Source organism: Anas platyrhynchos, chromosome 3 (genome assembly GCF_047663525.1).
Source record: "Anas platyrhynchos isolate ZD024472 breed Pekin duck chromosome 3, IASCAAS_PekinDuck_T2T, whole genome shotgun sequence".
In the NCBI taxonomy this organism is placed as follows: domain Eukaryota; kingdom Metazoa; phylum Chordata; class Aves; order Anseriformes; family Anatidae; genus Anas; species Anas platyrhynchos.
In genome coordinates, this window is record NC_092589.1 from 101,064,561 (window position 1) to 101,077,784 (window position 13,224).

The following is a 13,224-nucleotide window of genomic DNA, read 5'->3' on the forward strand; positions in this document are numbered from 1 at the left end:
ATTTCATTGTAACTAATATGCTTTCCATGACTCGTGGTTCTGTGGTTTAAAGTAGCTGTTATTTGTACACTGACAGGTACACCTACTGCGAAATGCTGGCGATGAAGTTACCATCACTGTTCAGTACCTCAGGGAAGCTCCATCATTTTTAAAGCTCCCATTAGGTAAGAGGAAATTAACTGATAGGAGTAATGTGTTTTCCTCTTTGAAGTATTCTCATAATAATGACATTGACAGAAATAAGAATTCAATCCTTGAGTGTTTTACAGCAAGAAACGAAAAATTAGTTATGTACTCTTCTGATTAACTTGTAAGAATCTAATGCATACCGCATGATTGTGTCTGTATAGTTTATTCAAAATAAAAGTGTAAAATCCACTAAATTGCAGTACAGTCACGGGTGATAGCTGGAAGTTTTTCTAAAGAAGCTTTGACTGAATGCAATAAAATAGAGTTTACAAACATTTGAGTCATGCATTCATTCTGAAAGGTATGTTGTTCTTTTCAGAAAAATAAAAAAAAAGCAGAACATTTACAGAGCAAATGGATAACATTAATTGTATATAGTTTATAAACTACTTTGATTTTTTGATCATTTTTTGTCAAAGAAGAAAATTATGGTGTTACAACTGAGTAGTTTACTGATACTGTATTGTTTATGGACAATACAGATGAGGGAAATTTTTGGTTCTTGTGGTTAGCAAATACTCTCCCTCCTTTTTCTCTGACCTCAGTGTTCATGGGGCTGTTCCTCACACTTTTTCTTCACTCCTCTCTCTGTTGTGTAGAATTTTTCCCTTACTTAAACACACTTTTTCAGAGGTGCCACCAGCTTTGCCTATTGGTGGGTCTGTTTTGGTTGGAGCTGGCTCTGTCCATCACGGGGCGGCCCCTGGCTTATTCTCACAGAGGCCACACCTGGAGCCCCGCTGCCTTGCCACCTATACTCAGTACACATCCCGTGTGAGACAACTGCCACCTTCACATGGGAGTGCATGCAGGTCCAGGAACAAGAATTAGTGACAAATATAACAACCTAAGTATCAATTCTACTATACAACTACATGCCTCCCAACTCACACTGCAGGCAAGATTAAAGTGCATATATACATAAATCTGAAGTATCTGAGGCTTTCCTGGCATCCCAGAAGATTCACGCACATGGTCCCCTACCTCCAAGGATTCAGTCAGACCAGCTGCTACCCTAGCAGTTTTAGTATTATGGTGTGTTCACTTCAAATGCAACTGTACTGTCTCTTCCCATTAACCAGTGTTATTACTATTTCTTATAAGCACATAATCAGGAGCAGCATCTGCCTCCCTTGCTTCCTTTTCATAGCTCCTCCTTCCCTACACTGTCTCACACTGTGGGTACTAAAGACACAAGATGTCACAACAGTTGTGCCTGCAATTCTCACCACATTTGCTGGTTTCTTCACTCTTTCAGGGATTGTGAACAACTAGTATAGGTTTTGACATACTCCAGGAGCACCTGACAGCTTCTTCAGGGTGTACAGCTGTGTGCCTTTGAGGGCACACCCCTGTGGAGTCTGGACACTGTGATTCAGAGTCCTCTGCAGAATGAGTGGGCCAGCTAAGGAGTGGTGGGCTGAGGATAGTCCACCAGTCAGGTATCATCTTCTTGGAGCTGCGTTGCATGATCAGTAACTGTCTACTCGTTGCATTGTCTGCCCCCCATGGGATGATTCCACATCCCATGACCTGTGATCTGCTCCGAGGTGTCTTCCAGCTAGAAGGAAAACAAATACATGTTTCTGGAAACCAAAATAAGGAATTTCATTTTTTGGAGCTGTGTCAGGAGGTTAAAAGTGGATATGAGTGTTATTTCTTAGCCTGCTACAGAACATTACAGCTACAGCCCGTGGGTACCATCATTGAGGATTCTCTAGGACTAAGTCCATTACCCATCCCAGAGCTGAGCAAGACATAAGATGTTTACCGTTTTAGATAAGATACAAACTCCTGCTGGGAAGAGTCTTCGGGGCATTTTGTGGTAAATCAGGCTCTCTTAAGAATTTTTTGATTTTGGTGGTTATACCAAATTATCAGAATATCCAAAGGCTACAAAGCCTCTGTTTCTTTTTACTTTAATTTGGTGGTTGTTCTAGAATAGTCTTTTTGTCTATTGGAGGCTGTCTATGACAAATTTAGCAAGTCAGATGAATGAGCTTGTTTATTTTTTTATACAGGACATCTCCAGTATCATTCAGCAATGTTAATCGTAAGAAAAATTGTAGTGTTTTAGAGGATAAAGTCTTTCTGACTGCCTTACGTTGATATGCTCATTTTGAGGTTTTTGTTTGTTGTTTAGAGGTTCAGTGTAATTCACTGACTGAAATACATTAAAAAGATAAAACTGTTGATGAACTTTAAAATAGACTTTTCCAGGTCTACTAAGTTTAAGACTTTTAAGGTGTAATATATATATATATATATACACATGTATATATATCCAGGCTTTATTAAACTAAGTAGCAGAACACCGGACTTTTTAAATTGAAAAACCTCAGTGATTCTGTCAAAAAGAATTAAAAGGTTTTATAAACAACTCCTACCTGTTCCACTGCAAATGATTTCTTGCTTTAGGTTTAGTGTCAGATAACTTGGTGATTTTCCTGAGTTACTGCTAGATCTGCAAAATCCCCTCTGGTCCTTAAGAAGTTTCTTTCACTCACCTCTGAGTTCTGGCTTTTTCTTGCCACCCTCAGGAGTATCTCGGTCTCTTTTGTGGACTGAAAAATCCTATATACTGGATATCTCTCTCTTTCTCTGGCCCTTTCACACATCACAGGGGAGGTTTTTTCCTCTGAGCACAGTCATCTGTTGCTCAGGTAAAAATCTTTCTTTCCCATACTCACAGAATCCTTTATGAGCTAGCATTCTTAAGATAACAAAAATGACACAGCTAAGAAAAAAAAATAAAAAAAAAATAAACAGATAAGACCTGTCATAGTACAAGTTCTCGTTTCTCATAGCTTGACTGCCTAACTACAATTTTGGTGGAATAAGAAGAAAGCTAGGTGATAATAATGGTTGCTGAAAGTCTCACAATATACCATGTACCTAGCTTCTGGTATCAGTCCCCACTAGTCATGGAGAGGGGAATTGTCTATACCTGATGCTTTATTTTAAAAAAGCGCTTTGTTTAGATGATTATGAACTAATGTTCCAGAGATTGAACTGGTACCCAGCACTTGATTTGGAGTCTCATCTATTTGGGCAAGAGCTATAGTAGCAAATAATATAAGATTGCTTTTTGTTAGTGTAATTTTTTGGATCGTGTATTTGCTGTGTATGTATATCCTATGTTTTGTTCTAAAAAGCCCACCTGATTGCTTTGGGACTGCCATGCCAGGAGGCAGGCAGAGCTCCTTGGAGAGATGAGAGGACTGCACCTTCCATGAAAGCAGTTGAATATAAACAGAAGCTTCCAAAATACAGAACGAGGCCATGAAGGAATAGTCCATGAGTGTGTGAGGCTGAATAAGCAGGGAGCAGACTAAACAACTTGTGAACTTCCCTGCAGGGAGGCTGAATAGTTTGTTGTGACTCAGAAAACCAAAGAAAGCTACTAAACTGAAAAGGAAAAAGTAAATCCTTCATTCAGAGTTTTGGAAATAATTGTATTTGTCTATTTTGATATGCTGAAACTGCAGAAGATGTGGGATTGGTCCACATTAAGAATCTGATCGACTCATGGACCTGTCATACATGTCTGTTCTGGGAGATAATCAAGTTCCAACAGACTCTTCCACAAGGAATTTAATGTGAAGTTTTTTATTTAAACATTTTTTTTAATAAAAAAATAGATATCATTTTATGTTACAATAATTCCCTGTGGTCACCTACAACTCTGAACATCGATTTTTGTGGTGCATGGTAGGTTTATAGTAGCTACAAAATGCACCTGGCTACTAAGTTGGCACTTGGGTTAGACCTGTATCAGCGAAGCATAGCAGTGCCTCCTGCTGACATCATCTGAAACTATACAGAACAGACTATGAATGAAAACATGCTGAAACTTCAGAATGCAGAGTGTAATTTTGAGATCTCAATACTGGACTGACAGAGAGTTGTTATGGAGAAAACGAGCCTTTGTTGAATTAACTTCCATTTTGCTAAATCTTTCAGATATGTGGAATAGATACATACAAAAATATATGACTTGGAATGACATTTTGACTCTTGTGATGTTAGATTTGACAGACCTATTAATGTGAAATGATTTAAAGGCAATTTCAGGTGACTTCTTCAGACAGAAAAATGAGGTTTCAGTAATGATGAATATAATGCTGTGAAACTGATTTTATGTGTTTTATTGGCAAGGCCAAGTGTATTCTGACAGTAATCGGGTATTATTGGTACTATATGTTATAATTTTGTATTTAAACAAAAATTACACAATGATATGGCTTTGTGTTGTTTCTGTTATATTAAATGAGTTATTACATACGAATGCATTAAGCTTTCCTAGAGTCCCATTAACTGCTAAAGTAGGATCATGAATAGCTGTTTAAAGGAACAGATATCTCAAAGAATATAGCTGTGTTATATTAGAGTATTAACACAGTATCAACATTGCAAGATGACTATTTGATTTTAATTTCTTAGTTTGAGAAGGTGCATCATTCTTGAAAGTAATTGCCACTTTATGAAAAATATATATCCATTAGTAAAATGTAAGTATGTGTACTGTTAATACTTGCTTGAGAGTTTCTTATTAGCTTTGTGTATAGATACACTCTCCATAATTATACTCCAAGATGAGACTTTCAACACTGAGTAGGAAATTTATTCATTAAATTAATGGGATTTGTGTAACTGAATTTGTTACTTGATTTTGAATATCTCATTCTCAGTGAAAAAAAAAAAAAAAGGCTTAATCCTGCAAACAATTAAGCATCTAAGGTCCCATGAGCACAGCTTTTACAGAATGACAGCCTCCATAAAATGACATCCAGCTACTTTTTTCTTCTTAGACATATATTATATGATTGACACATTTTATTGTCTATCCTCCTAAAATGCAGTTTTGGTTTGGTGATTTGTATTAGAAATTCTTAACATGTTTAACATGTCTGGAATAGATATATACATATATTTTTAATATAAGCAATTATCTTTCATGGGTAGACCTGTGCGGTGTCAAGAGTTGGACTTGATGATCCTTAAGGGTCCCTTCCAACTCAGGATATTCTATGATTCTATGATTCTATGATCTGATTTCCAGGTTCCCCTGGACCATCTAGTGATCACAGCAGTGGAGCTTCATCACCTCTCTTTGACAGTGGCTTACATTTAAATGGAAACTCAATTAACACTGTAAGTAAATTAATACTAAAAACATAGCATAAGTTATATAAGTTTTTGCTCCATTTTGAGCTTCAGAATGCTAATGTAACACTGCTAATGTAAGGACTGGCTTATTTTTTTTTAGTGTTTGTTTGGTTAAGCATTTTTTGTTTTGATTTTGTTTTTTTTTTTATTATTTTTTATTTGTTTTGTTGGATTTTTTTTGAGTGCCTATGCTGTAAAATTCTATATACTTGTGAAGCAGCCAACATGGTTACTATTCTCAGTTGCTATGAGGCAACACTGATAAGCTTCTCAGAATGATCACAGCAAGGTTGGATCATTGTGTGGGGATGAACTCATGTCAATTTTTAACATATTTTGTTGAATTATAGCATTGTGCTATTAAATTTAGTAAAGATGCTGAAATGCAAATGGCATTCAGACAAGAATGTAAGGGTTGAATTATTGAAGCAAATTTTGATGAAAAGGAAAAAAGGAGGAAAAAAAATAAAATGAGAAAGCAAACTTAAAACAAGGCTATTTCTTCAATCCAGAGGATGGTCCTTTCTTACTTTTTTTCAGCAGCAAACATCTATGACTGAATTAAGTGCAGCATTGTGGGAAAAAATACATTATTTTCTCTGGGAAAGATAGAAATTGTCAAAACCAAGGAAGATAAGATGTTTTAGTAGGTGACAATGTTGCTGTCTTCTTAAAATGAAGATTGAAGATGTAAATAATAGCTGTATAAGAACAGCGGTTCATGCTGAAAACTTGATTAGCTCAACTAATTGCAGCTGTATTCTTTTCAGTTGGATATTACATTGTAAAGAATGAATGCTCTGTGAATGGAGTACAGGCTTCTGCTGACCTCTGTTGCTTTTTTTTTTTCCAGTCATGTGTCTGCTGCTTCTGTCAAGTTTTGAACATTTGACCACTACCTCTCTAAATTAATCCTTAAAGCTATTTTTCATCAGATAAATATATATATATGGTAATATATATAAGCAAATATTTATACGATAAGTAATAAAGCATTCAGTTCTGTTTTAATATCTGTACTTTAGTGCTTGGGGTCCAAACTGAGTATAGATACAGAAGATATCATGTTTATTTGTTTGCAATTATCCAGAAAATTTTTACATTTAGTTACCTTGCACTGTTGTCTTAGCAAAAACAAACAAACAAACAAACAAAGACATCTGCCATCAGGGTCCATTATTCTGCAATGCCTGTCTACCGGCTGCTATGCAGCCAAACAAGTCCTTTCTTCAAAGTGCTTGCATTATATGAAGAGGGCTATGGTCAGGTGATTTCCTCTGATTGCATTAGCATGCTTTAGCAAATTAATGCCTACTAACTGCTAAAATGTGTGCCATAATAACTTTCAATCATCATTACGACTATACAATGGGGATTGCACGCTTGGAATTCTACACATTACAAAAGTAAGTGGCTGGAGTTTTATGGACTTGTAACACAAAGTAATTCAGAGTTAGTTTCCAAGGTAGCACACAAAAGACTGCATGTAAGCTTCTGTAAAAACAGAAGGGGGAATATCGAGGTACTAACTTGTTTATATACAGCAGTTTTCTGTCTTTTTCTGAAGCTGGACAAAAAGTCATGAGAGGAACTCACACCAGACACAATGACCTACAAGTGAAGCTAAGCAAAACAATTTACATTATATGTAGCCAGTAAAAGTGTCACAATCTCACTTCATAGGAAATAAAACTAAAAATTGCCAGATTCTTTTAATGTTCAAAAGCAAGGTTCTATGTATTCTATGCTGATACGGCTGGCTTTTGAGGTAGTCCATCTTTTGGACTGACATCTATCCATCTAAGATATAGATAAGCTGTGATTAGAACTTCAGAACTGCGTGTTTTTCAGGTACCAAGTAGTGGATGCTTCTAATTTGAATTAGGTATTTTCATTTTTTCAGTAAAGGAAGAGCTGGACTGACATTCCCACTGACTGTATTGCCCAATAGGAATATTTAAACTCCATTTTAATATCATCTTGGTAAGGGAGATATGACTCACTCTGAATGATCTGTTCCATCATGTTGTATGTACCTTCCTAACCACAGTCAGATCTTTGCTATATTAATGACAATGCACATGTATTTATGAATGCTACTTCAAAAATCATACATATTAAAGGAAAGGACAGGAGGTACAGAATGATTATTATGGTAGTTTTACCAGACTGTCATTCAGCATGTCTGTTCTGAAAACCAGTAATACAGAGACACCAGAGCTAATGCTATCTCAGGCAGTAACATTTGCATGACACCAGAATATATTGTGGTGTTACTAGTTTGTATCATATAGGAAGTAGTTTAGCAGTGTTAACATCAAGCTGTCTCTGCCTAATACGATTACACCATTTTCAGTTCTCATGCTAGCTTGCCTCTGTTAGACATATCTTTATTATATCTTCTGTGAAGCATCTGTTATATGTGATTTGATATCATCTTCAGGATTTATAGAAATATTTCCTATATATTTGAGTAGTTTGCAGTAGAGTGCTTCAGAGGGCTTGCCCTGAACATAGAGAAATGAGATGAAGTGCGCTCTTCACACCTGGTTGGTTTGTGCTTAAGCAGCGTGACAAATGCTGTAGAGACTGGTAGTATCAGATACATTCATCTGTATCTGATACATGGTTTATTAATCATACTCTGAAATTTCAGGGAACATAGGTTTAGAAGAGCTACTCTCTAGGCCAGTGATTATAGTACATGTAGATGAAGGATTCTATCTACAAAACAATGGAGAAAATACTGTAGGGATAGTCTCCTAGCTGGATTTCCAAGTCAGCCCTCTGGACAAATAAACAAAGAAGACATCTGAAATAAAACCAATTGCTAAGACACTATTAAATAGTATGAAAGTTGCCATGCAAAGAGAAACCGTAGTAGTTTTTCACTTCTTTGAATATCCAAATTCCCTGAATTGTCTAAAAGTGATATTCTGATAAATGGACTAAGACTAGAATAGATCATGTAATTTAAGAATTCTAATTTAATTTTGATAGTGTACGTTAAGTTTAGTTGGTTAAATGAAATGAAACAAGCATTTAGAATTTTCTAAGTTGCTTACATGTTTATTTGTTGTTGTTTTGTTTTGTTTTTCCTTTAGTGTCTTTGTTTCATCTGTTCAATTAAAAAGTTTTGATTTAAGAAAGATGCCTACTTTAGCACCACATACAGTTTATAAAAAGGAAAAATACAGATGCCCAACATCTGGTGGGACCTATAGGTCCTATGTCTTTAACATATATGGTAGTCCTGATTTCAGAGTGAGAGAATGATACAGCTCGGTCCCAAACCAGTAGTCCCAAACCAAACCTCCCCCAAAAAGGGAAGAGAGTGCATGCAAGGTGTTGGAGACCCTCTTATTGAGGGTAAAAGCTATGCTGATGGATACTTCAATGCAGTAAGTAACCAGACCATTGAGCTGAAATGAAATGGCTGCACCACATCTAAAAGCTTCAATAATTTTATTTTTTCTGTAGTGCCTTCCAATTCAGTATAAACATGCTATTTATCATTCTTAATTTGTATTTTATTCTTCATTTTTGTCACTCTGTAGCTCACTTTAAAGAAGTTTCAAGATTTCAGATCAATATCTTTTATGTTATAGTGATTCAGTATGTGATACCAGTAGACTCTGCCAACTCCTGATCTGAAAATCCATGATTTTCTCACTGTGTATGAAAGAATTATAACTTTAAATTGACTTGTGATTCATAGTGTATCATTTGGTAATGTATTTGCATAAGAGATAATAAATCTACTAAATACAAAAAGTAGCTTAGAGAGACAGTGCTGGTTACCCTTATGAAAATAATCATCACCACGTCTTCCATTTCCTGAACAGAAAAGAAAATAGTTAAACCAGACAAACATAGCTAGCTACACTTGAACTGAATACCTTGAACTGCTTCTGTGGTGAGATCCTATATGAAAAGAGATAAAACGCACTGCAAATAAGCATACTCCCTTTTCTCCACTATAAAATATGAAACAATTTCCTTTCTACATACAGAGAAAAATAATCCAAATTTTCTGTTTGTGATGACACCTCTCAGAAGTCATATCAGTAGAAAATAAAGCTATTTGATAATAACTTCCTACTCTACTACTCTAGATCTGCTTATAAAATGCTTTTGATACTGAGTAAGGAAATTGTTTATCTGAGATTTAGAGGTTAAAAAGTGCTATGTTTCTCTGAGTTGATTAGGACTTTTGCTATGATATTCATGAAATGAATAAAAGGTGTTTTTAAAAGTCTCATCTTTTATTGATCCCTACTGTCATTGTTAATCCTTTCCATGGGTTTATTTCTTCTTCTATTTAATATGTGATTCATCAGGATAGCCATTTCTTCTGCACAGAAATTAAACACTTGTTTAATTTCCCAATCTTAATTTAAGTCATATTTTGTTCATCACATTTTGTTTTTGTTTTTTAAGGTTTTTGTTTTGTTTATTAAACTTAGAGACTTAAAAATGGTGGTGAAAGGACTTACGGCATTGAATTAAAAGGAATTCTTACTAGATACTAAATAAATGAACACTGAGCAATATGTCAGCTTTGTGACATCTAATACTAGTTTCAAAAGTACTCACTTAAGCACTGAAAGTTAAGGTAATATTCACACACAGCCCAAGAAGTTTTACAGTTTTTTAAGTGGGGATTATCCACTGTAAAAGAAATCAAAGACCAAGAAGGGTCAAATAGAAGGTTCTGGCTTTTTTGTTTATCTTTGAGAAAAAAAGTGCAGCACAATCATAATATAAATAATATGTCAAGTAAAAAAAAAAAACAAAACTGTTTTTGTAACGTATCTGTTTTCATTTTTTGATCTACCTGTTTTCCCATATACAGTTTCTTGTGAATGCATTTCTCCTATTTCTTATGAACTTGTTCATTGTAGTTTTCAGCAGCAGTGAAAAGAAAATGGCTTAGGAGATAAAGCCTAAGTTGTTTATTTTTATCAGTGCTGGTAGAAATGCGGTGATTACACAGTTTCTTTTTTAATTACACTTGTGATTAGAGTATTTGGAGTACCTTGATTATTTGATTGTAGGGAGCAGTTATCTGACCAGTCACTAGGAATCCATTTTGCGGAGAGTTGTATTACTCTGTAGATTGCACTGAGTGCATTGAGTACCTTTCATTTGCACATACAGACAGAGAAGTTTGTGGGAATGTTGTTTATTATTAATGACCGATGCTCTTATGTTTGGCTTATGATGTTCAGGAATGCAGAATGAGAGCTGGGGATGAATTAAATTTGCATTTGATTTTTGTACAAATGCGTCTCTCTTTTCCCTCATTATCTGTTCTCCTGCTTATGACTACAAAGGCACGAAGTGGACTGCTTCAGGGCAGAGCTAGATTATAAAGAGAAGTTATACATGTAAAACTCCATTGCATGACTAAACAAAATTATGATCCTTTATCACCTTTTGGCAACAGAAAGAGCAGCAATCTTACAGGTATGTTAGCAGGGAGTAGCAGAAGTCCTTGGTTAGGAAGAAAAAATATGTGGGAGCATCCATGAGACTGAAGACTGCATGTGTTAGAAGATGAAATGCTAGAAATGAAAGCAAGCATTGCTAGTATTACTATAAAAGCTCCTTTTACTGTTGCTGTAGTTAATGTTAGATTAGTGTTTCAAATACTAGGCCCAGGTAATGAGCAGCAGGGAAACAGAGGTGAATAGTGATGACCCATATCTAGATGTGATGTTAGCATAGATGAACTCCAGTGGTTCAGATATACATAAAAGGTTTATAATAATAAACAACAGTGAAATCAAAGCAACAGGTCCTCCCTCAAAGTTGCATCCATTGTCATTCCACAAGTTTCTGCAACAAATTGACACTGAGTTGCCAGTCAGTGATAGGAGCAGGAGACAAACCTCAAATTTGTCCAAAGGAATTTGCAGTGTGTGAAGGCCAAAAAGTTTCTCTAACCTTGAGCTAATTCTTCTCAGCAAGGACAGAGCACCCCATCTGGGGATATGAAAGGCTGCCAAAAGCGGTCTGTAACACTGAAGTTTCAGTACAGTTGCATTTATGAAGTGACAATATAATAATTTCAACACTGTATTCTGTTCTGTATTTTTCCTTATATACTTTTAACATAGTGTTTTGTTTCCTGACTTCTGTTATACTTTGAGAAGAGTCACAATTACTTTCTGCTTTTGTGCTGAGATTTATTAAAAACCACTTTATCCCCTTTTCCAACCCCCCTCATCCTCCAAAGAAAGAATATGCCTGGGAAAGGTGTTGCAGGCAAGGTTGTTGAGGTTACTCAGGAACCAATTACATTTAGCCTAAGGGAAACAAATTAAGAAAAAGGTGCAATAGTCCATACATTTTCTTTAAAAATATCTTAGTCAGGCTTGTACCTTATTGGTTCGTTTAAAAAGAAAAAAAAAAAAAAAAAAAAAAAAGGTACAGCACCTAGCAGCACAGATGTAATGAAATATTCATTATTTTTTTCCATTGTAAATCACTTCTAGAAAAAATTATATAATTGAAAGATTTTTGATTTGTTCCTCACCGGCAGAATAGCAATCTCATTGACTTAAATGCGTATCTACTGCAGTGAATAGGGCAGCATAGATCCCTAACATGTATACAGACTCCATGTAACCACATATAGGTGCTCAGTGTCTGCAAAACTATCCATTAATTCAAATGCACTACATGTCTTCAAGAGCAGGCATTAAATTTCAGAAGCCTACACGTGATGCAGCACTGGAATTAAATCATTTTTTCTGTAATAGAAATGGAGGGGCAGTATCCTTGTTTCAAATGCTGTTTCACCTTCTTCCCATTTAATTAAACAATGTGTGTCGATTAAAATAGTGTAGAATAGAGCTGTATAATTAAAAGTTGCTTCTTTCATCGAATTTTAAAGACATCAAATTACTTGTCCAAATTGTTACTTCATCTGGAAGAGCTTGTTTCCCGTATAAAAGCCTTTATTAAATGATTTGGTGATGCATACTTTACCACATAATTACTGTCTTCTTAAAGCTGTCACAGAATTGCGCACCTGCATCTAAGCATTCCATTAAAAATAAATAAACACAGACTCTCTTCTGAACTGATGCTACATCAAAGAAATGCACAGGTATTTTGATATCGTCATTACATCCCTCTGAGTTCTGAGACAAGCTGAACACTCTAATTGACTCCTCTTTACAATAGATACCTCAATAAAGTGTATCTTTAGCTGGGCACTGCAAGAATTTCAGTCATGTCACTACTGAACACTTGTAATTGTGTTGTTCCATGATTAATATCAGGTAACATAAGACTCTTTTACTGCTAAATGGAGCGGTCTTGTTTTCTTCCCCAGTTAGTCAGCAGCCTGTTTCCTGTCTCTCCCTAGAATAGGTGTTAGCAAACGCTCAGCTATACATCGATCAGATTAGTTCATTGATCCCCTGAAAACTAATCCTACGTATACATTTATTTATTCATTTGTATATTGGATACGTATATGCAATATACATACAGATATCAGTCGCTGACCTGACTGAAACGTGTAGAGAGTGCACCACCAACACACTGTGAGTTTCCAGTGCTGCTGCAGGAAAAAGATATAATTCTAATTCCCTTCCTCCAAAATAACAGTAAGACAAATATGCCTACTTTGAAAAGCATATCATATTGAGGGCTTTCTTTTGAGTGTGCTGCAATATCTTCAGTAATAGAGTTTTGACAAGATGCTCTCCAGCTTGTATAAAAAAAAAAAAAAAAAAAAAGCGATTAAGTTAGTATTAACTACACTGAGTTGTTTTGGTTTTCTACCAAAGTCCATTAAAATGTATTGGCCATTTTTTTCAGTTACAGCTTAAAGAAATTAAGCTATGCTAC

At 35.5% G+C, this 13,224-nt stretch overlaps 1 protein-coding gene across 8 annotated transcripts in view; it reads left to right on the forward strand.

Moving 5' to 3' along the window:
• The window catches only part of SNTG2 (syntrophin gamma 2), a 292,459-nt gene that overhangs the window by 173,779 nt on the left and 105,456 nt on the right, over positions 1-13,224 (forward strand). For all 8 annotated transcript variants that reach the window (XM_072036394.1, XM_072036393.1, XM_072036392.1 and 5 more), the window contains 2 exons: positions 77-164; positions 5,252-5,343. In XM_072036394.1, coding sequence (XP_071892495.1) covers positions 77-164; positions 5,252-5,343 — 180 coding nt within the window. The remainder of the gene's footprint in view (positions 1-76; positions 165-5,251; positions 5,344-13,224) is intronic.